The sequence below is a fragment of the Aricia agestis genome, chromosome 2 (assembly GCF_905147365.1).
Source record: "Aricia agestis chromosome 2, ilAriAges1.1, whole genome shotgun sequence".
Classification (NCBI taxonomy): domain Eukaryota; kingdom Metazoa; phylum Arthropoda; class Insecta; order Lepidoptera; family Lycaenidae; genus Aricia; species Aricia agestis.
The window spans coordinates 16659387-16683816 of NC_056407.1; the positions used below are offsets into that span (position 1 = coordinate 16659387).

At 36.4% G+C, this 24430-nt stretch overlaps 2 protein-coding genes across 6 annotated transcripts in view; one reads left to right on the forward strand and one right to left on the reverse strand.

Moving 5' to 3' along the window:
* LOC121740027 (paired amphipathic helix protein Sin3a) overlaps positions 1–7106 on the reverse strand; it is a 48051-nt gene extending 40945 nt beyond the window's left edge. For 3 of the 5 annotated variants that reach the window (XM_042132722.1, XM_042132720.1, XM_042132716.1), the window contains exon 1: positions 82–456. The gene's annotated coding sequence lies outside the window, so the exon portion shown is untranslated. Of the gene's footprint in view, positions 1–81; positions 457–5692; positions 5894–6917 lie in introns of those variants that run through there. The other 2 variants (XM_042132718.1, XM_042132717.1) reach the window with 2 other exon arrangements.
* A 532-nt stretch (positions 7107–7638) lies between these two features.
* On the forward strand, positions 7639–20413 carry LOC121740028 (protein seele). The gene is made up of 7 exons (XM_042132723.1): positions 7639–7847; positions 7944–8011; positions 8297–8396; positions 14643–14797; positions 15814–15906; positions 19014–19109; positions 19754–20413. Exons 1-7 carry the CDS (start codon positions 7760–7762, stop codon positions 19889–19891), a joined length of 738 nt encoding a protein of 245 aa, XP_041988657.1. The 5' UTR covers positions 7639–7759; the 3' UTR covers positions 19892–20413.
* The last annotated feature ends 4017 nt before the right edge of the window (positions 20414–24430 follow it).

A 24430-nucleotide genomic window follows, 5' to 3' on the forward strand; every position in this document is an offset into this window, starting at 1 on the left:
GGTACAGAACCGGAACCGAGCACATTTTGAGCAGATTGGGATTAATTGAAAACAGTAAAGTTTTCTCAAAAAGATACGTACCGCTATACCCTCTTGAGATAACGTTGTGACTTGAATCTTCAATGCAGAATGGTTATCACCTCAAACTACTCTTAAAACAGTTTTGTGACAAGTATTTGTGATAAAACCGCGGTGAGATAAGCTCGGTGCGAGCACATTCGTGCGCCTCCAAATAGCGCAGCGGCGCAACTTTTTCGAGCGCGGCGTCAACACGGTCAGGTGGGCGAGGTTGCGACACTGCCATAGCGCCATCTCTCTCTTGACGGATCGTTCCCTCGAATGTTTCCGTCCCTCTCGAACAGCAGTCGACCGGGGTATACACAGGAGAGAGATTAACAAAAACCCTCCGCGCACGAACGTCGCGCACCAAGCTGCGCGGCCGACTGACTGCTCGTAGCCCTAGCGCCACTCCATCCACCAGCCGCAGCTATCTGCCGGCCGCGTAATCGAGCCCGAGCTGCGGCGGAACGGCAACATCGCATTAAATAATAAAGAGCGAAACGGACGTGGTACAAAATGCCACGACCGACGAATCTCTACAACGAAGGTGTTGGACCAAAACAAATCTCCTTTCTCTAAAATTATACAACGGTTACCACTTACAACTGGGAGCACAGACAGAACGCAGTCCTTATTAAGTTTTCCCGCCAATCGCGGTTTAATCAATACTATTATTTTGTATAGTAAATGAACGATGATACCTACCTATTACTTAAAATATCAACTCTTTGGTATCAACAGATTAAAACTGTCCTAATAATATTCATTAAGCAAAACAGTTAACGAAGGGAATGCTGGCTAGGACATATTACTAGGACATGTTATTACATATTTTTAATCCCACCAAAAACATAAATGTATTTTTGGAGAGCCAAGTTCCATACAAACATTATTCGTGTCAATGGAATTCGCCGTAAAAAGGATGGAGATCTAAATGAGTGCTAAGTTATATGGAAAATTGAAATATTTATAATGTATGTTAGGAATTAGGAACTAAATACATAACATTATGAACAAATAATAGAGTCTATTTCTTTGTTTTATTGAATATCTATAACAATTGATGTTATTTAAATAATGTGAGATCTTAAAGTAGATTAGATCTAACTTGGCCAGTTTTCATTACATCAGTCATTTCATAAAGTTATTGAACATTTTATTTCTGATGTGTAGAGTTAGATTCTTCTCGTGCGGCTGACACAATATTATCTATACTTATACGCGATAGAAAAACTTTGTATGCCTTTTGACGAAAAATGGAGAAACGTAGGTGAATGAAATTTTGCACAGTTATAGTTTATATGGTGAAAGAGTAACTAACTAACTAACTCCGCTGGCTCAGCGACCCAAAGTGGATCTTGTCCTCCGAAATGGCGGCATTGAGCCCTGTCCTGCGCTACCTCCTGCCAGTTATACTGACTTAAAGGTCACGCAGGTCAGCCTCAACAGCATCTCTCCAGTGATACCTGGGGCATCCAACAGGACGACGGCCTGTTGGACGGCCCTTATACGCTCTTTTTACACCGCGATCCTCTCCCATTCTTTCCACGTGGCCCAGCCAAAGGAGTCGGTGAGCCTTTGAATCTCCGATTATATTATTGGGTTGGGCCACCAGTTCTTCAATTTCGGCATTCTTCCGGATTCGCCAACAGCCGTCATTTGTTTTGGCTGGGCCCAGGATTTTTCTGAGGTCCCTTTCAGCGACTAGGAGTTTATTCTCCTCCTTTTGTGTCAGCGTCCAACCCTCACAAGTCACAGCCATACATTAGTATAGGCCGAATAATCGTATTATAGATTCGGATTTTTGTATTTTTGCTGAGAAGCTTGGACACGAGCACCTTGTGAAGAGCTGCGCTGCAATGCCCTGCGATGCAGCGCATTTTGAAAGAGTGCATCGAGCATATTATTTTGAAATTATGCTTTTATCATCATTTTTTTAACAAATAAAACATTACACACACTACAATACACACACTAGGAAAGTTGACAGATTTTTGAGTGACAAGCCTATACATACCATTGAGATACTATATATAGGAGAGCCTTTAAATATCGGTGTATAATTTTGACGCTTATATACACTGATAATCAAAAGCGTGTAATGTTATGTCCTACCAACTAGGACATAACAAAGGAGTCGGTCTGCATACTTCATGTAGTTAATAAAGGTTTTTAGAATGTTGTTAGAGGAACATTTAATACTAGATATTGTTGAATTTTGTCGTTCCGTTAATTATTAATAAACCATAAGAATGGCCAAAGAATGCCTCAAACACGTAGATTTAACATTAAATATAGTCCGTCAAAAAAGTGAAGAAATTAAAAAGTGGCAACATCGTAGTCATCCCTTTTTCATTAGATTTATTTGAAAGGGATGACACTACGATGTTGCCACTTTTTAATTTCTTCACTTTTTTGACAGACTATGCAGGGTGTAACAAAAATAAGTGATAATACTTTAGGGTGTACGCAAGGGCCCGAGCGTCACGAGTTTCCCCATACAAAAGTGAAAAAAAATTTTTGGTCTTTCAGCGCTGCTACTTTCACAGTGAACTCAAGGAACATGTACATACCCTAAAGTATTATCACTTATTTTTGTTTAAAGCCTTGTCGAACTTTACAGCTCGACAAGGCTTCAAATGAACGTGGGTGGCATTGACGGGAGTGCTGCTGGTAAAGGAGAACAGTCAAACACATGTCAAAAATGACGTTTTTGTATGATATAAGTGTTTAGTTCCTTTTCTCGCCACGTTCATATAAAGCCTTGTCGAACTGTACACGGCCAGTCTGAGATCAGTATATTCCCAGCGACAAGAGTTGAAAAAAATATATGATAAAGTCAATATTTTTTTTAACAAAATATAGGTAGTAGTCCTAATGTCGTTGAAGCTAAGGTCTAATTTCGACCATCGGGCGATCTCTAGTATCAAGTATTTCGCCGCGACTTATGTGTAAAATTAAGGTTTTTAGATTTAGGGCTGAGTATATGAGGTTAGAAACTTGGCTCTACATAAAATCTTACTACTTTTTGACACCAAGAACTATATTATGTTTTCGCCTTGGCAACATTTTTACATGAAAACGTTTTTGGTGGGATTCATTATACCAAGAATAAGTTTACATACTGCACTATTATAATAATGTATAATATTGTATTCTGTGATACTGCTAGCCTCCAAAATCCATATTTTGAACATGATCCATACTAATATTATATATGCGAAAGTATCTCAGTCTGTCTGTCTGTCTGTCTCGCTTTCACGCCAAAACTACTGAACCGATTGCAATGAAATTTTGTACCTACACAGTTATTCTAGAGTCTGAGAAAGGACATAGGCTACATTTTGATGTGGGAAAATATCTTATTTCCATAAAAATATCGATGAAAATTAATTCGCATTGCGCGTGGCCAGCGCTCATCCCGGGGGTCCTGGGTTCGAGTCCCGCAGGCGGAACAAAAAGTTTTCAATGTTCCTGGGTCTTGGATGTGTATTAAAATAAAATTTCTAAAATCTTAAATGTATTTTATGTATAATATTATAAAAAATACAGAAATATATCGATGCAATGAACATTTTAGTTCTAATACGATTCAACAGATGGCGTTTAATTTTTACTTCATTGTAACATAAAACTAATCATACTTATAATTAGTTATTATGTTTTTGTTTATAGTTTTTAATACGTTTGAATAATATGTTTAATAATATTATCACTTGGTATAATAATAATCAATCTATCTTATCTTCTTTTTTTTTATGAAAAACCGTTTGCCCCCAAACGAGCAAACGGGTCACCTGATGGAAAACAACTTCCGTCGCCCATGGACACTCGCAGCATCAGAAGAGCTGCAAGTGCGTTGCCGGCCTTTTAAGAGGGAATAGGGTAATAGGGGAGGGTAGGGAAGGGAAGGGAAGGGAATAGTTGAGGGTAGGGAAGGGAATAGGGTAGGGGTTAGGGGATTGGGCCTCCGGTAAACTCACTCACTCGGCGAAACACAGCGCAAGCGCTGTTTCACGCCGGTTTTCTGTGAGAACGTGGTATTTATCCGGTCGAGCCGGCCCATTCGTGCCGAAGCATGGCTCTCCCACGTAAAGTGATGTCAACAATTTGACACCAATTTTGTTGACATCGCGCGCTATAAACTGAAGTCCACGCGGACGAAGTCGCGGGCAACAGCTAGTATGATATAAAGTACAATAAAGTCACTAAATTACATATTATGTACATCATATTTGTATTGTTAATATTATCATCTTAGAAAAATTAGTACATATTAAAAAAAATAAACTTAATCAAGATTGTTTCTTTCTTGATAGATGTGTTCAATTCCATTAGTAATATTTTTAATTTATTATTCGAGGATGCATCTTCTTTATAGTATTTTCTGTTCTCAGAATTTTTCGGAAACTTCTTAGTATTTTCAGTCTCCTAGTTTCTTGTGTTTTCAAACAAAACAAACAAAGATCTCATCTACTGAAGCTACTACTCTAACAAATCTACTCTATCTACTATTTACTAAAGCATGATAATAGCGTATTGTAAATTAAAATGCAGACAATATATTTTAATTTTATTCCAGTATCAGTGCCTTTTTTGTCGCGGCTTTAACCGCGACAAAAATACTGAATATAATATTTTCTGTTGGATTTTAAGATTAAATTTTTTAACACATAAAAATGTGCTTTTGATAGAAAGCGAGTACTGTTCATATAATATCATACTAATATTTTAAAGCGGAAGAGTTTGATTGTTTGAAAGCGCTAATCTCAGGAACTACTGGTCTGATTTGAAAAATTCTTTCCAGTACTTTCTTAAGATAATAAGCAATTTTAAACAATTTCCTCCGTTTTTTCCACATTTTCCTCTATTTCTTCGCTTCTATTACTATTAGCATGATAAAATATAGCCTATATAGCCTTTCTCGATAAATGGGCTATCTAAGATTTTTTCAAATCGGACCAGTAGTTCCTGAGATTTGAAGATTGAAGAAACAAACAAACTAACTAACAAACTCTTCCGCTTTATAATATTAAGTATAGAAATAAAATTATTATAATTCCCAATTTCTGTTTACCGATAGTCTACCGTGCATAAACACCGCTACTGTTCAATTATTGAGAACAACGCATTTTAACTTCAGTGTTATTATGAGGATACGAAACGCTTAGCCTTGAAATTTCTTATCTCATACAGCAAGTGACGGCTAAAAATTGCGACGTTGCCAGCATTAAGCACTGTGTAGACTGTACTGCGTCTTAATTTATAAATGAAGTCCGCCATTTTGTGGAATTAATAAAGTTTGAGGGCATCTTGTTATAGCAGGTTCTATTGATTAAAAAGTATTTAGATAAAAAAACAAGAAAAGTTAATACCGATTATTGTAATGCTATACTTGTAATGAAGTGTAGCAATCAACTTTAAATTATAACCTACAAACTTTTTGTTACGTAATACCTGAAAAAAATGGAGCATCCGCGTGATCATTTATAATTTTATAACTAGATAGGATCAATTTATCTTAGCAGTAGTACGGATATGCTAGTGTCATAACTAGATCATCTCGAACGCATATAGTTAACATATCCATACATACTAGGGGTGTCGGCGCAATATGGTTGGAGATACGTACATTGAGGTCGGGCACCGTCTTGCGAGGCCCACGCCCCAGGGTTTCAGGGCACCATTCGGGCCGACCAACAACGGAATTCATCACAAATACAGATATTTTAACAAGAATTACACGGTATCGATCACGCACAGTCGCCATTTTGAACCGACACTGAGCGCACCGTGCGGCGGTGTTGCCACGTCGTGCGCTTGCAATCCGCGCTTCTATTTCAGGCTCGCTCCCCCCGCACAGCGATCGTAACGAGGACCGTCACGCTAGTGATCGGCCAACGAGTCAAAAACAATGGTAACTATCACCCGTTTTGTTGTTTGTTTCGACGTATATTTAATAATTCTAGGCCGATATGTTCCTATTAAAGCAGTATTGCATCGAATCTAATACGATAAGATAATATACTTAATATCTTGTATATCATACACAACTTTACACAAGTATGATACATCGAGCCGGCTTTCACCGGAGGGGCGAGGCACAGCCGCGCAGGACATAAATGCCATTGGCCACCGCACAGATCGATAGAAAAACACCGACGAGGACGTCGACCTAAATACCATTTTAAACCTTACGTCGATAACTCTAGAGGCTATAACACTTTGTCGGATACTATAAACAAACTACTGCACGACTACACTGACGTACTAGGCGTAGGTACACACGAACACAGAGACGACGAAACGACGCGGGGAACAGTAGAGCGAGGCTCGAACGATGAATGTATATCATCATATTGTATTATGGCACTTTTCTAGAGTCGAAATTCCTTTACCACGGCGCACCCAGCGTTCTTTGCGAAGGACAAAGGGCCGATTTTACTGAGAAAACAAAGGGTCATACCGGCAGGATTTAGGATTTACGTGTTTATTATGTACGACAAAAAATTGCGATTTCAAATAAGTATAGCGTTGCCAGGTCGTCGCACAGACGAATACCGCACGCGGCATATTATTATGAAATAAGTACTTTCCTAAATTACGCTGATGTTGTTTTTTACCAGTAGTGTGATAGAATAGGGTAAAAATCGAATAAGAGTAGTAAAAAACGGAACATACGGTATCACAGATGAAGAGTAATGACATTATCATTACTGAAACTGGAATAAACTAGGAACATTATGAAATTATATTATTTGCATAATTATTTACACAAAGAAATATATGTACTAACAACATTTTTAACTATTATGCACGAAGTGGAAAAAGACGCAGTCTGTCAACTATTCACTTACCTCTATTTGGATAGAAACAATGTTCTGTCTTTACAAATTTCACGATAGCGTCACTTCTTAGTCAACAAAACAACAAAATTATGGTATTTTTAGGTTTTGAGAAGATTTGATATGCACAAAAAAAATTAACATTCCGATAAGCATACGTCCCACGTTCACAGAGACCGAATGCGAACTGTTGGTTTGGTTTGGGTCAGTTGATGGTGGAGGGTGGCGGGCGGAAAACCGGAGAATGGGCGAGCGAGGGAGTTTAGAAAGGGCAAATATTTTTCAAACATAATAAGGGAGCCTACATAAAATAGTGAATTATTTACTATGATTTGGATTATAAGAATATTTTCGGAGTCATAAAATATTATGTTTTTATTTGTAACAAAACTAAAATTTAAAAGTATCTGAATTGATATCCGTTCGCTTTCCAGTGACTAATGTTATTGCCATAGTAAATAAGTCAAATATTTTTTTGTTTTTGCCAATGGTTTTTCCTCTTAAAAACCCAAATAAATATAAAAACCATAGTCTAAACTCTAAACTGGAATCAACGGACAGATATTTGGTTTTATTTATTTTGGCTTGCATATTTTGTTATATTTAAAATATGAGTACTCAGACTGGTTAGCCATAGCGTTTGTCATTTAGCACTATATTAAAAAAAAAACTTTTAATACGTCAACGTCAAAATCAACCAATCAAAATGCATTTCGTGTAATTTATCAAAAATGATAAACACCAAACACGTAGGAAATATAAAGTGTAGTACGTGTAGAAAACCTGCAAAACTTCACAATTTTGTGCCATACATGTGAGAAAAACTACGTAAATATAGTAAAAATATATTCAAAATGAATTACAAACTTTTAACTGTGTATTTGTTTACTATAAATGCTTTAGTATCGGCAAGAATTGACCCGCAAAATTTAAAATGTTTAGGTTTGTATGATATTTTTTGGATCTTTTTAGTAAAATAAAAATTTAAACGATAATTTTTAATAATAAATCAGCTAAAATATCAGTAATCATTTTCAGTGTGTCGAACAACGTTTGAAGAGCTGAACGCCGCTATAAAGGCTGTTGACAAATGGAAAAAAGTTGATGTGAGTGCCTTTCAATATGTATACATATACTTACTTTATACAACCACGACTTCAATTTGTACCAGAACATTGGTTTGGTACCACTTCTGTTCCCATATTTTGGTCGAGGTGTAGCCTTAGGGGCACTATGGAAAAAAAGACTTAGAAAAATTTTCGATTTTTCTAGAATATTGCATAAAACAAGCTGACATGAAAATACATTGTTTTGTCTATGCGATGTACTTAATCATTTATTATTAAGTACATCGCATAGACGTTAAAAGTTAACGAGGACATGTTTTGCAGGTGGGCAACTTCCGGATGGATGCCAGCGGGAACACCATGCAGCAGAAAGTTCCGGCTCATCGCTCCGCTGTCTACATCTCTGAGCTCATTGACGAAATTTGTAAGTTAAAAGTTACATTAATTACTAATAAACAGTATAAATTTAAATTTGACTAGTCTGTAATATTTTAATTAGTAACTGTAGAATAATATCCCAGCCAAAAGTCTTTACTTGCTTTTTGTGAAAAAGTACACTTTACTTTATATTATGTATTCTTTGATTAACAAATTTTTAATTTATTTATATCTATAGTTAAACTTCCTTAAAGTCAAAGCACCTTAAAATCCCCAGGAATTTTATACAAATATGTAGGTATGATTTGGTAGCCAATATGTTTAACTTCTTGGTGTTACCTAATCTAAGATTAGTTAAAGTGTATTAATATACTTAATTGATTATTGAGCATTAACACTCTTTTTAAAGATGAGTTTAGTAAAACTTATTACTTGAAATGTTTGGGTATACTGGCTTTGATTTATTATTGTTGGGACAACAGTAATATGGTAGACTGTAGAGCAAGTATGTCCATGAAATAGAGCACAGTAGGGACTCAATTAATTTGACTTATTGTTGTTGTAAGGCATTCAGATATTCGAAAATCCAGATAATGAAATGTGTCAAGAAAAGCAGGTACCATGCATATTATGCACAGCACATAATGTTATGTTATGTTAAAAGTAAGACAAAAATCAATGTTCACTAAGAAATGATCTATACTTTCTATAATAAAGCGGAAGAGTTTGTTAGTTAGTTTGTTTGTTTGAACGCGCTAATCTCAGGAACTACTGGTCCGATTTAAAAAAAAAATCTTTCAGTGTTAGATAGCCCATTTATCGAGAAAGGCTATCTATACTAATATTATAAATGCGAAAGTATCTCTGTCTGTCTGTCTGTCTAGCTTTCACGCCAAAACTACCGAACCGATTGTAATTAAATTTTGTATACAATTTTGTATACATATAGTCTAAAACCTGAGAAAGGACATAGGCTACTTTTTTACTGGAAAAAAGCGTTGTAAGGGGGTGAAAATGCGTAAATTTGTTCAAATTAAGTTAGTTCCAAAAATTCAAAATAGATGGCGTTGTGCGTCTCCTACATCGCGCTAACGCTTGCCCAGAAGTCGTTCCATAAGAGGTGGTATTATAATATAATCTATTTTTTCGATTGTTCGGTCTTGGTTGGATTGTTGTCGGCCACCGTCACCGAAACCGGTGTGGGAGCTATTATTATTTTTTTTTACGTAACTTATTAACGGCCGTTCCCAATATTTGATCTATCTCTGGTTTTGCCCTACTAGAGATAGGAATAGCTCACAATTGACATTAGAGACATGTATTTTATGTCAATTGTGAGCTATTCCTATCTCTAGTAGGGCAAAACCAGAGATATATCAAATATTGGGAACGGCCGTAAATCAGTACTTTATCTATGCAGTGACGTTACCTTAAACCTATCAATGATAAATAGTTTATGGGTAAAGTTGTGTAATTGGGGGGCTAAATAAGCTTAAAAATTTGGCAGTGAAATTCCTCATAAATTCCTCTTAAATTTTGAGGAAGCGATAGCGGAAGAGGATTTTTTTATTTTTATTTATGAGGATGCAGTAACGGTTGAGGAACCAAAAAATATTGCGGAACTTCCTCATTATGAGGAAGCAACCCTACTGACACTGCACAGCTGTTTTGATTTAAGGGGTACCAGGGTTTTTTTATTAAAGCTTTTGACACCAATTTTGTTGACATCACGCGCTATAAACTGAAGTCCACGCGGACGAAGTCGCGGGCAACAGCTAGTAGGCTATATTTTATCACGCTAAGACTAATAGGAGCGAAGAAATAGAGGAAAGTGAAAGGGCTTATTATCTGGCTTGGCACACGTGAAGAATAGACCACGTGAAAGGACATAGGTTTCTTTTTTTGCGGAAAAATGTGCGGTTTCCGTGACATTCTAAATTACGCGGGCGAAGCCACGCGAAACATCTAGTTAAGAGATAAATTTTAGGGGCTGGATAATGGCCCCTGTGGTTTTGGGGGCCCCATATAGATAACGCCCTCAACTCCGTTGCGACAAAATTCGTTTATCGCACTGGAGCCGTACATTTTTCCGGGATAAAAAGTAGCCTATGTCCTTTCCCGGGACTCAAAGTATCTCTATACCAAATTTCAGCAAAATCGGTTCAGCGGTTTGAGGTAACAAAGGAGGTTGGAGGTAATAAAAAGACAAGACAGACAGAGACACATATTAGAGTGGATGCCGCATACGCGGCGGTAGCTACTTAGTACTGCTGCTGTTAGTTTGCTTCAACGCCTCCGTGGTCTAGTGGTACAGAGCGCGGCTCTTGACTCGGAGGTCGTGGGTTCGATTCCCGCGTTGGAAACATGTTATTTCCAAGTTTGGTTAGGACAATTTTTTTTTATTGGCCCCTCACTTAGGACCTCTTGTTCCCCCTTACATGATAAGGGACAGTTTCTACATTTATTTATTTATTACATGTTCGTATTTAGACAGTTATACATGTTTTTATTTACACCTACATGTTTACATTTTGTACGAGACATTATTACTTTTATACATACATAACTTTTCCATCCTTGTCACAACTTTGCAATAAATATTTAGTACCTGGATGACCGAGCTTTGCTCGGTATAGCAAACACTCATTGACTTCGTGTTACTATTAACGCCATCTGCTGGTCGTTAAAACAATTAGTTGCTAACAAAATAGTATTATTATTTGCCAATAGATGTCAGGAAGAGTCATATTTTTCAGTTTATCGATTATCGATAAAACACGAATAAAAAGACATTTTCTGAAAATGATTCCTAGCTAGATCTATACTAGCTAGATATATCCTAGCTAGATATATACTAAATTTCATGAAAATCGTTGGAGCCGATTCCGAGATTCCAATTATATATATATATATATATATATATATACAAGAATTGCTCGTTTAAATATATAAGATATCTAACATTTTCTTGACATTTTAATTTTACATTTAACTTTACAATTCAATTTTCATCATTTTTCATTTTTATCACAACTTTTACTTATTACATTTAAAATTGAGAGACATTTAATACATTTATTTTACACTAGCTGTTGCCCGCGACTTTGTCCGCGTGGACTTCAGTTTATAGCGCGCGGTGTCAATAAAATTGGTGTCAAAAGCTTTTTCGAAACCCTGGTACCCCTTAAATAAAAATACCCAAAACAGCCGTGTAGTGTGCACATAATGTTTTTTTTTTTTAATTAAACTTTTTTATACCAAGCTTATTTAGCGTTACACAACTTAGCTGCGTAATGCATTACACAACTTTAGCTTTGCCCAATACCCATAAACTATTTGGTATTTATTATTGGTAGACTGTTGTTTCTGATATCTATGTTGGTACGTGAGTTATTTATTAACATGTATAACAATCGAAAGAATCGAAATATTAACTCAACATGGTACCACCTCTTATAGAAATACATATGAGCAAGAGATAGCGCGATCTAGGCGACTCTTGGCGCCATCTGTTCCAGTTTTTGGAACTAACTTAATTTGAACAAATTTACGCATAAACACCCCCTTACAACCCCTTTATCCAGTAAGAAGTAGTCTATGTCCTTTCTCAGGCTTTAGACTATCTGTGTACAAAATTTCATTACAATGGGTTCGGTAGTTTTGGGGCTGTTGTTTTTGAATTTGATATCTAAGTTGGTAGGTGAGTTATTAGTTAGTAACGTGCATAACAATCGAAAGAATCGAAAAATCTAATTCAACATGGTACCACCTCTTAAAGAAATACGCATGAGCAAGCAATAGCGCGATCTAGGGGACTCTTGGCGCCATCTGTTTTGAGTTTTTGGAACTAACTTAATTTGACCAAATTTACGCATTTTCACCCCCTTACAACCCCTTTTTCCAGTTAAAAAGTAGCCTATGTCCTTTCTCAGGCTTTAGACTATCTGTGTACAAAATTTCATTACAATCGGTTCAGTAGTTTTGGCGTGAAAGCGAGACAGACAGACAGACAGACAGAGATACTTTCGCATTTATAATATTAGTATAGATAGTATAGATTATTTATTTACTTATATTGTATGTATAATTATTATATACCTTGTTTTATGTGCCTGTCTTATCTATTTTTATTTGCTAGTTTAAATACAAAATATGTGAACCATAACAATCATGGGCGTACCCATGTTCTGGGCCAGGGGGGGGCAAATACCCAGGTTCTGGGCCAGGGGGGGGGCAAATCAGATTTTTCATAAGCTAGGTGTTTATAAAGAATAAAAAATTAATAATTTTTAGTTGTAAAAATATTGTATTGCAAACAAATGGCAAAAATTCGTTCTTAATTTTTTATTTTTATAGATAAAAGTACTAGATAATATACTTAGTAGGGACGTCAACATGATCCAGGGGGGGCAGCTGCACCCCCTCTGCCCCCCTCGGTACGCCCATGATAACAATTTTCATAGGAGATTTTGCCTACATTCAGCCAAGAGTGACAGATCAGATGCGCCAGAGTTGTTAAGATTAAACAATGCAGTTAAACAATACAATAATACTATGACTTATATTCTATAATTGTCGACAATACTATATTGAATATACAGTGTGTAACAAAAACTAGTGATAATACTTTAGGGTGTGTACATGTTCCTTGTAGAGAGTTCACTGTGAAAGTAGCAGCTCTGAAAGACGAACATTTTTTTGTCACTTTTGTATGGCCTGGTTTCAATGAAACCGACCAGCGTAACTGAACTGGTGTGGGAGCTATTATTATTATTGTTAGTTTGTAACAAACAGTTGCTTACTAATACATGGAATTAAATTAAAAAATTAGAAAAAAAAACCCGCGAAACCACTTTAAAAAGTAATGAAATAATATTTACTGACTTTCCCCCGACACACCTTGACAACAATTATGGACTAAAATACCACTTTACACTTAGGAATTATTTAAACTTAAAGTCAGTAAATATTATTTCATTTCTTTTTAAAGTTGTTTGGTGGGGTTTTTTAAATTTCTCAATTTAATTTTATTTCATGCTTTTTAAACTTGTGTTGGTTTAATAGTGCAGAGTAATTTCTATTAACAGGATCATATTATCCCAATGAATACCATCTATGAATGTCCTCTTGGATGAGGCTGTCAATATGAGTCCAAACGTGAAACCACTGGGTTCATATGTAGCTCGGCTCCTATAGAATCCAAGTGATGCTGCAGCATGCAAATATTTACTGTTTATCTACGTCTTACTAGTTGTCGCAATTATAATGAGCCCAAACACAAAACCATTGCTCGAAGTTGGTGAGGAGTTGGGTATCCTATTGATTACCAGGTGATGCTGCAGCACCAGGTCAATTTTCCATTGATGTATATATGTCGCAGCCGTATATATATCAATGGAAAATTTTTAAATAGCCGCCGGTTTAAATAGCCGTTCAATCAAACGGCTAGCCCTTTGACTGAACAACGCCATTCAATCACACAGTTATACGTCGTTTAGCCGACTTGTTGACTGCAACGTTCAACACTACAGCTAGATGACGCTTGGCCAACTGGTTAAATGGTAAATTAACCATGGTCACCATTGATTGAACGGCTATTTAAACCAGTTGGCTGCGACATATATAATATATTCATAAATGTCACGAACTATAATGCAAAATATAAAGCCCACCAAACACTGACCTCCATTTGACGACCTGCTTTTTGTGCTTATTTGAATTTTGAAGCGGAATCAGCGCCCCCAATGAGGGAGAAGAGAACTAAATTTGACGTAAATTGTAAATGGCCGCTTAATCATTATTGGTTGTCATCACTAGTATTAGTTCCAAGTACTCTCACTACTGCTTTCAGCGCGAATATGCCACAGACACACACATAGACAGACAGATACGTCAAACTTATAACACCCCTCTTTTTTGTCGGGGTTTAAAAATAAGTATTATATTCTATCTTTTAATATAATATTGGATGGCGACTCTTGAAGTCCCGGAAGGGACATAGGATAAATATAAACGACTAGATGTCCCGCGCGGCTTCGCCCGCGTAAACTAGGAATTTTACGGAAACCATACATTTTCCTGCAAAAAATAGCTTATACATCTATACATGATGCAAACTTTCGCCTTTATAATATTAGTAGGATTTATGTGTGATAGAGAAGTTTCGGCGCAACGAAGCTGCAGGAAATAACTATAATAAAAAGTTGTACCAAAATATATTTTATACTACATTTTATAATATGTCTATGGAATATTGAGAACTCCTTTTCATATTAAATTATTAACTGTTCAGGCAAGAAGATGGACGACTACGTCCGCGTGTACTACAAGTCGACGGGCAAGCTAGCCATCATGCAGCTCATCATGCCGGATGGAGGCATGAACCCCGACTTCTCCAAGACCAAGTTTGTCACCGACGACGATCTCAACAAGAGCTTGGAGTACTATGTAGGTGTTGCCTAGTGATTCTCATTTTATTTTTAATATTCAAAATATTTACAGTAAAAATTATAGTGCAAAAATCCTACATAACTCGTACAGCAAAGAAGCCTTCGGGGTCTTTTATTAGATGATAATATGATCGATATGTCGTTTTGCCGATTAGACATAAATAAATTTGTGCTGAAATATGTATAAGTAACTAGACTACTATGATCCTTCACGTGGTCTACTTCTTATCTGTGCCAAATAAAATAAAAATTGCTCCAGTAGTTCGTGAGATAAGCTCTTTCAAATAATTTCCCTCGTTTTTTCCACATTTTCCTCTATTTCTTCGCTCCTATTAGTCTTAGCGTGATAAAATATAGCCTATAGCAGGGGTCACCAAATGGCGGACCGCGGTCCGCATCCGGACCGCCGACCGATTGTGTGCGGACCAAGCATGTTTGAAGATGATCTTCGTTCATCTTAGGACTTCAACATCTATCTTTAACTTGCACCAATATTTCACTCCAAACTTCAGATAGTTAATTGGCTACAAAAATGGTTACTTTTCTCATTGATATCTAAATAAATACCTATGTAATTTCCGTAATTACCTTTATTTAATTTTTTTTTATAAAATGTATGGACCGCGAAGGTCATTTCATGTTTTAAAACGGACCGCGAGCGAAACTAATTGGTGACCCCTGGCCTGGAAAATAGCTATCCTCGATAAATGAGCTAACGAAATAATTTTTCAAATCGGACCAGTAGTTCCTGAGATTAGCGCGTTCAAACAAACAAACTCTTCCGCTTTATAATATTAGTTTCCGCTTTGTAATAGATATTCAAAATAATTACAGTAAAAATTATAGTGCAAAAACCCTACATGACTCGTACAGCAAAGAAGCCTTCGGGGTCTTTTATTAAATGATATGATCGATAATAATATTATGTCGTTTTGCCGATTGGACATAAAAAAGTGTGTGCTGAAATATAAGTAATTTGCTCAACAAACAATATTTGAATAAAATGTGTTACAGTGCGAGCGCATGTTCGAGGAGAACGAGGACGAGATCACGGACCTGTACAAGAACCGGCCCGAAGATGACGTCATGCCCGACGCCGAGAGCGAGGTACACACTACACATACTCTGTAATTCGCGATAGTTCATAATATGTGAAGAGTCCACTGCAATAATGATGAATGTCCTTAGTTCTTAGTTTTAAGATAATTGGGTTTTTAAATTTATAACGGTACTAGCTGTTGCCCGCGACTTCGTCCGCGTGGACTTCAGTTTATAGTGCGCGATGTCAACAAAATTGGTGTCAAATTGGTGTCAAAAGCTTTTATAAAAAAAAACCCTGGTACCCCTTAAATCAAAACAGCTGTGCAGTGTGCACATAATATTTAAATTTTTAAAATTAAACTTAATATTTTATGCCAAATTTTTAAGCCTATTTAGCCCCCCAATTACACAACTTTACCCATAAACTATTTATCAATGATAGGTTTAAGGTTACGTCACTGCATAGATAAAGTACTGATTTATTAAATAATGTTATATAGAAATAACAATCGAAAAAAATCGAAAATTGAATGTAAGATAATACCACCTCTTATAGAAAGACTTTTGGGCAAGCGTTAGCGCGATGTAGAAGACGCACGGCGCCATCTATTATAGATTTTTGGAACTAACTTAATTTGAACAAATTTACGCATTTTCACCCCCTTACAACGCTTTTTTTCAGTAAAAAAGTAGCCTATGTCCTTTCTCAGGCTTTAGACTGTCTGTATACAAAATTTCATTACAATCGGTTCGGTAGTTTTGGCGTGAAAGCGAGACAGACAGACAGACAGACAGAGATACTTTCGCATTTATAATATTAGTATAGAGTATAGATAACGAAACGGTAAAGATTATTTTAAAGGAAACGCCTGTAACGTTGAGCGTTTTAGCCGTGTAGCCGAAATATAAAAAAAACATATTTATCACGGAACTATAAGCGTTATTGCTTATTTTGTGAATACATTTTAAAGATATTATTTCAAGTGACCAAATGGCATCGATTGTTAAGATTTTAATTTTTTTGGACGTTCATCATTATTGCAGTGGAGCCCTTCATGTGCGAACGCAGCCCGCCCAGACGCTCCCCTTCGTAATGTGTGTGTACCACAGAGCATATATTAGCTCTATATTAGCTCCATGGTGTGTACCCTATCTGTATGTATGGCGCATGATATGATTTGCATTATAACAAAAATAAATGATAACGGTCTTACCACAAAAGATCAAACATCTATTGAACAGTTGTTTTGAGACCATTATGTACTGAATATTTTTTAACCGACTTCCAAAAAACGAGGAGGTTATATATTCGGCTGTGGATTTTTTTTAAATTTTTTTTTTTTTTGTATGTTCGACCACTACTCCGCCGTTTGTGAACCGATTTTCAAAATTTTTGTTTTGTTATATTAGGTTTCACTCCAATTTGGTCCCATTTTCACAAAAGTGGTGATCTGATGATGGGATCCATGAGTAATCGAGGGAACTCCTCAAAATTTATATGGAAACATATGGTGATTTTGGTTTTATGAGAAGCATCCTAAGCATATGCTACCAAAACGCAAGATTTTGCACCAAGGTATACTATGGTTCCGAAGATACTAAGAAAACTCCTGATTCCTTATAGATACAAGTTTGGGGGTTTAGGCGTTGTTTTAAGAACTGAAAGCATATGCTACTATGCAAATTACATTCATCATCATCATCATCACTACCATGTCAGGGTCACCAATGTCACAACTCACATGGTTGCATATGGATACAATATACACACAACACCATAAAATATCATCAGTCATCAAGTTATGTCCTTATTTATTTGGTATATTTCAAAGCGATTTTAATATAAAAAAATATACTTAATGTTGTTTCATAATGTTGTTTCAAAATACATAATATTTCAAGTACCACAAAATTGAACATAAGTAACAAATTCAACCTTTACTCCAGAGCGTAAGGCACACATTTGGGTTGGACTGAAGGAAACGGGGCACTATGGAAAAAATACTTAGAAAAATTTTTCGTCAAAATTTTAACCTCTTATAACCACCCTTTTTGAATACACCAATCGATAGGGGGCGCCGAGGGGAGTAAGAAAGCTCAAATAAACTTTTCTCAAAAATCAACCCCCGGCCAGATACAGGCCGATATACGAACCTGGTTAGTATGGCGAAAATACTTGGAAAAATTTTGACGACAAAAATACAACCCCCTATGACCACCCCTTTTTATTATACCAATCGATAGGGGGCGCCAAGGGAAGCAAAAAATCTCAGATAAACTTTTCTCAAAAATCAACCCCTGTCGAATGACAGGCCGAAATGTGACCCTTGTTAGTATGGCGAAAATACTTAGAAAAATTTGGCTAAGGTTTAGGAACCTACGTCAATTAAATGTTGGTGACATGGGTTAAGGAGGATTGTTTTGGGTGAGAAAAACTCCTACTTACCGTTTCCACCGCCAGTAAACTCTCCGTTTAGAAGAAATTAGCATTTGAGATTTTCGTAATCTTCAGATAAGATCATCTGTTTTCTGATGTTTACGAAGTATTTTTAAGGCATCTCAAGGCTGTGATGAGTGGGTCTTACTTAACTACTCAGCCACGGATACCGAAGGGGGGGAAGGGGGGGCTCGGGGGCGCAGCCCCCCGCCAAAACAAAAACAAACACAACAATCTAGAAAGTCCAAAAGTAGGTTAGGTTAGGTTGGAACTTAGACCACAACACCCAGATATAGGAGCCCCGCGTAGCGGGGCTCCGTCGACTTTCTTTTGTAGTAGTTTGTCAAATAAATTGGGGTAGGTTTGTAAACATTTACCAAGATTAAGATAATATTAAGGGGTTGAAGTATTTTCTTACGCGATGGTTAGTAGGTAACTAAAGAGTGAAATTATTATTTTTAACAAAAAATTAAAACCGACTTCCAAGGTAAAAACAATAATAACATCCTTATAATATGAACTAATAAGTATTAAATAATTGTTCCTATCTAATAGTGCCTTTTTCCGAATTCGGCTAAACCTCAACTATTTCTGTACTCAATCTTCATAATTTTGAAGTCGGTGCCAGTTCCAAAAGTTTCAAATATTCTGTCAGAGAACTAAAGATTCAGCTATCTGGTACGCATTATGGTTGTGTGTAGATTTAGTTGAGTAACATTAGGATGTTGTGTTTCAGATCTGCTTCAAGCAGACCAAGTACTGCGAGGAATGGATGTTGCCCAACGAGGAGGACACCACATGGACGCCCGAGATGGAGGCTGAATATGTTAAGGTTAGTTTGTATTCGTATCACTAACTTTTAAGTTCTTTGCAGCCATTGTATCATGTGTCTGCGACTTCCACCGTACTCCCCGGATCTCGCTCCAACAGTTTACCATTTTTTTGGAATTTGGATAACTTCCTACCTACAAGGAAAAAAATTCAACTCTGATGTGGCAGTCTAAACCGCATTCAAAGAATTTATTGACTCTCGTCTCTCCGATTTTTTAGTAAGGACGCCTTCACATTAACTCGCGAGTAGTCGGCTGCCGCGCGGCTCGTTTTAGTATGGAAGTCGCGCACTACTCGCGACTTAATAATATGATGGCGTCCTAAAGGGGTCAACGAACTACCCTTAAGATAGCAAAAATGGTACATACTTTGATTAATTAAATATATTATACTTACAAAAAAAAAACGACTTTATATTCCTCCCATACAAAACGCCAATTTCATATTATGTAAGGACCTAATATAATTTTGGTCACGACGTGACGGCTTAAACCCTCGACAAAAGCAGAGAGGTGTTGTAATATCAGGACAATTTCTATTCGTTTCAATGCTGCCGTAATTATAGTGTCCTAACTCCTGATCTATAATAATCATCAGCTCGCTCACTACTTCAAAGTTTCTTAGAACAATTTAATTACTTTTCAGGTCCACGGTCCCGACCCGTACGGTTTCGGCGGCGGCATGGGCGGCATGGGCGGCATGGGCGGCATGGGTGGTATGCCTCAGATGCCTGATGACTCCGACGGCTATGATGATGCTGAAGAGATCAAGGATGAGCTGTAGTGATAAGTGCATGTGATATGTGTGTGATTGTGCAACGAAGGATACACATTGTAAGGGTATCATAGTTCATGAAGTTTATTGTACAAGTTACTTCGAAGTACGCAACGCGGCGGGCTGTTTTTTATACATTGATATGACCTAGAATGTGACAGGTCATAAAAATGTATGGATACAACTGGCTTGCTGCGGCCCGAATCGATCTTAATTGCAAATTCAAAATCTTAAATGTGTGACATTGCAAATATATTTGCTCAAAAACAATATAATCATACTTAGTTTGACAGTACTTCCAAGTGTTAAGACTGTGTCGAGTCCCAATATCAATGTATGAATGTGATATTTAATGAAGCCAGTGAGTTGTTTAAAAGAAATTTAAGCTTTTATAGTGTGGGTTGTTGTGTGATAGTGAAATGATAATGTGACAATAAACTTTTTACAAAGTATGCATTTATTTAAATTGCCGTGTCATTTAAAATGATGCGACTTTCTTGTTGTGGAATAAAGATAATATTGTTGTTTAAATTTTGTTTTTTTTTTCAATTGAAGATTAATTAGCTGTAAGCACAGAATATATATTAGTAGTACCAACAGAAGTCTCACTAGCAAAACCCTTTTAAAGAAATAACGACTCATGTTACGATACTATTAAGTTCAAGTGCCTACAATTATATTCACCTACATGTCCGCTCTCTGTCTATCGCATAACTCGTACCTTTTCTGACGAAATCAAGGTTTTCGCCTTTTAGAAAACAAAATATTCTTTTTTAATTACTATTGGTATGAATAGCAAACCTTTTTATAGTAATATAAAATTTTAGTAACCCAACCTATATTTTATAGTAGTTTTATATATTCGATTATAGTGCAGGAAACTTTTAAAATTTAAACATAGCAACTTGTGTTTATTTCTGTGTAGTTTGTGCGTTTCTTTGTATGAAATTGGTTTATTTGCTATGTTTGTATAGTTTTTATCTATTTTTTATATTTAAATACCTTATTCAAATACATATTTCATTGGGCTTTGTAACGTTGTCGTTACAAAATTAACAATATATTCAACATTAAAAAATATACGTAAAAAAAAAAAACATAATTTAACATAACGGAAAATGCAAACGTCATTTTAGCGCTCGCGAAACGTCGCGAAGGAAATGAAGTTCTATGACACGACTCGTCTGTGATTCGGCTTAGGTACTTTAATCTGTGGGCATTCGATCGCGCGGTACAGGCGCGGGCGGCGGCGAGCGGGCCGCAGCCCAGCGCGGGGGGGGCAGACCGGCGATTGACATCGAAGCGGGCGCACGTAGTTCAGTTACCTTTTTGAACAATAAGTAATTATTGGAACGACCCTAATCTCGTTCATCTTAATCGCGCTTACTTGCAAACAAATTATTATAGTGTTATTACGTGTGCTGTACCCCAGATTGGGTAAGTGGTAATTTAATACATGTTGCATAGGCTGATTACGTACTTATTGAAATCATGATTTCATTTCGTAGTTTTGTTCATTGAATCACATTAATTAATGTTATTATTCACTACATGGATTGCTATCTTACTTTTACATAGCTGTGGTTTTTCAGATTTTCCAAGATCATTGTAAATTGCATCACTTTTTTTTCCATGTCATACCCTCATTCATTTTATAAAAAAAATCTTAACGTTTTAATTTGTATTTTAAATTTAAAATCGCTTCAATTGTAATCTCCGTTCTGATCGAGATCACCCACGGCTGCACTTCTACGCATTTGGTACTTTCCATATATGCTGCGGTTATAGTGGATGATCTCGGCAATTTCGGAACCGACCATAATTGTTCCGATGGCGCGTTCCAGGGTTCAAGGTTTGAGTTGGCCTATTTGGTGGGTGCTCGAGGCCCCAATTCATCGACGTGGCTGCCGTAAAACTCGTGGCTGCCGTCAACTTCATCCTGCCTGTTTTGGACCCTGGCCGCCGTCACTTCCGCTCCGAGCCGACTACGCCTCCACTCACAGCCAGGAGAGTACCAGCCTGGGACCGAAGTATTAAGACCTTGTTTAGCTAGGACTCATGCCCTCACTACTGTATCTCAAGGGCGAAATATTAAATAATTTGGTAATTTTAAAGTACTTACTCTTAATATAATTTATTGATCACGGGTCTCCGGGTTTCATTCCATTTTAAATCTTTAAGGACCCAGGGACCTACCCCGTGACAGCTTTCTTAATTGTTCATTTTTATAAGATTTATAACGATTTTGTCACAGCGGTTAAACCAGTATCATGAATAAAATTCCTCTATGATCAGTAAACAGTAGATACGCGACGAAAAATCTTGCGCGTGCGTCACCGCTCGCTTGTGAGTCCCTACTGATTGGCCACCCGCGGGTGGTACTTACAGTTCGATAAGTACCTATTCTCGCGAGTGGGACATGCCTGCTGTAAGTATGGTGTATGTCAAATGTCAATTAATAATTATTAACAGTATTTTAATTAAGAGGCAAGTCAAGCCATTTTCTAAAATAATCGTTTATTAATGTCATAAAATAAAATTTATTACTCTTGTAATATATATAACCATCACAATCAATAATTAAAAATAATATATAATGACTTAACATTTGAAAAAATATTAATTAGTTTAATTTAATAAGCGTGTCAAATGGTGCAAATATTTGTGATACTAATAGTAACAGAATAATTATTATATAAAAAATTTACTCCTTAACACTAAAATCTACAGAAATAAATTGAAATCCTGCTAAAATGGACGGCCAATACACAAATATTGGCCTAATAAAAATGTTAAACAATGTTGGCAATTCTATTGAATTGGTTCTATTGAATATATTTTTTAAATTTTTTCTAACGGAAGTCTTTAAAATTACGTTTACATACTTTTATTGTTTATTACTAATTATTACTATATACACGACAAAAAAAGGTTTACAAAAATATCCTAGCAAGAGCTAATTCTATTATTATTATTTGTAAAATATCCTAATTATTGTGATTATATTAATTCGGTGTCAAATTCGGCATTAAGTAGTTTCTAATACTAAAGTTCTTGGAAAAGCTTAAAATAATGTCATACAGTTATATGCTGTACACAAACCTGTGGGCCGTGCAGTATAAAAACACAACATAAAGATAATGTGCTATTGGTAACAACTATACAGGGTGTAAACTAAATGATAATACTTTAGGGTATGTATGGGTCCCCTATAATTAGGGTTGCCATCACCCAAATTCCCTTCGCCGGTCAGGCACGAAAAAATTCCCGGACATTTGGCCGAAATGTGGTTATTTCCCAGGACACCTCTTAAACAGTATTTACGATAACGTCTTGCCAATTTTTGCTTTTTGCTCAAGTCCGTGCTAGAAACCGTGTGCTTGCTTTGTTGTTGCTTAGCGAGTTTTTATCTTTCGTTATAATTAACGGCAGTAATCTGCCTTGTTAAAAAGTTGGATTTCTCCCAGCAAAAGTGTCCGGATTTCAACCGGACACTTTTCAGAAACCCGGCCGGACCCTGGACGCCCTTCAAACTAGGACAAATCCAGGGAAATCCGGACGGATGGCAACCCTACCTATAATTCGAGTTCGCTGTGAAAGTGCATCGATGAAAGAGGAACTTTTTTTTACTTGTGTATGGAAAAATTCATGCGCTGGAGCGCTTGCCCATACAAATAGCAAAAAAATAATAATACTCTAAGCACTGCTATTTTCACAGTAAACTACTACGAATAATAAAACTAAGGAATCGTAACTCCCATACTATTACCGTTTTAAATTTGGTTCCTTTTGATCTGTCATGTAACGTCAGCCTAGTATCGCTCAAGGTCACCTAAATATTGCAAATGTATTGAAATTTGTACCTAAGGTACACTTTTTTGACAAGTATTGTGGAGCATGTTTTTGGACGGAGTTACTTTTCCTTAGTTTTTATTATTCGTAGGTAAACTCTATATAGGGGACATATACACACCCTAAATTATTATCACTTAGTTTTGTTACACCTTGTATATTTGTATTGGTAACTTTTTGTTAAGGAAAATTAAAAATATACTTTTCCTCAACAAAAATTGGATGTAACAGGAAATGTTTTCTTTAGATTTAGTATATTAATTTTTTCGTCAATTTACAAAAATAGAATATTAAAAAAAAATTTGTCACAGACATTAATTCCCTGTTAAGTAGTAAATATAACTCAACATTGGCGCAGCTGGTATTAACACTTATCTTATAAGAATAATACAACATTGAGGTATTACCTGCCCTTTTAGACCCTTCCTAATAAAAATATTTTTGTAGTGTACTATCAGAGAAGTTGATTCCTATGCAAATCGGGGACCTAAGTAGTTTGGTTGCGTTACGTCAAACCCAGCCGACAGATCACAATTAACATTGAATTGACATATTCAACCAAATAACGTTGATCTGTCAATTGCATAGGAATCAACTTCCTCGATGGTACATTCAAAGTCCGCTGTCCTTGTTATGTGACGTTTTCAAAATACTAGACAGACTTGCTATAAATATTTTTATTAGAAAGTGGGTAAG

Coding starts and splice junctions, on each gene's coding strand:
- LOC121740028 (XM_042132723.1), top strand. CDS start 7,760: ATGAATTACAAACTTTTAACTGTGTATTTGTTTACTATAAATGCTTTA. Junction 8,397..14,642: donor TGAGCTCATTGACGAAATTT/GTAAGTTAAAAG, acceptor TTAACTGTTCAG/GCAAGAAGATGGACGACTAC. Junction 14,798..15,813: donor ACAAGAGCTTGGAGTACTAT/GTAGGTGTTGCC, acceptor AATGTGTTACAG/TGCGAGCGCATGTTCGAGGA.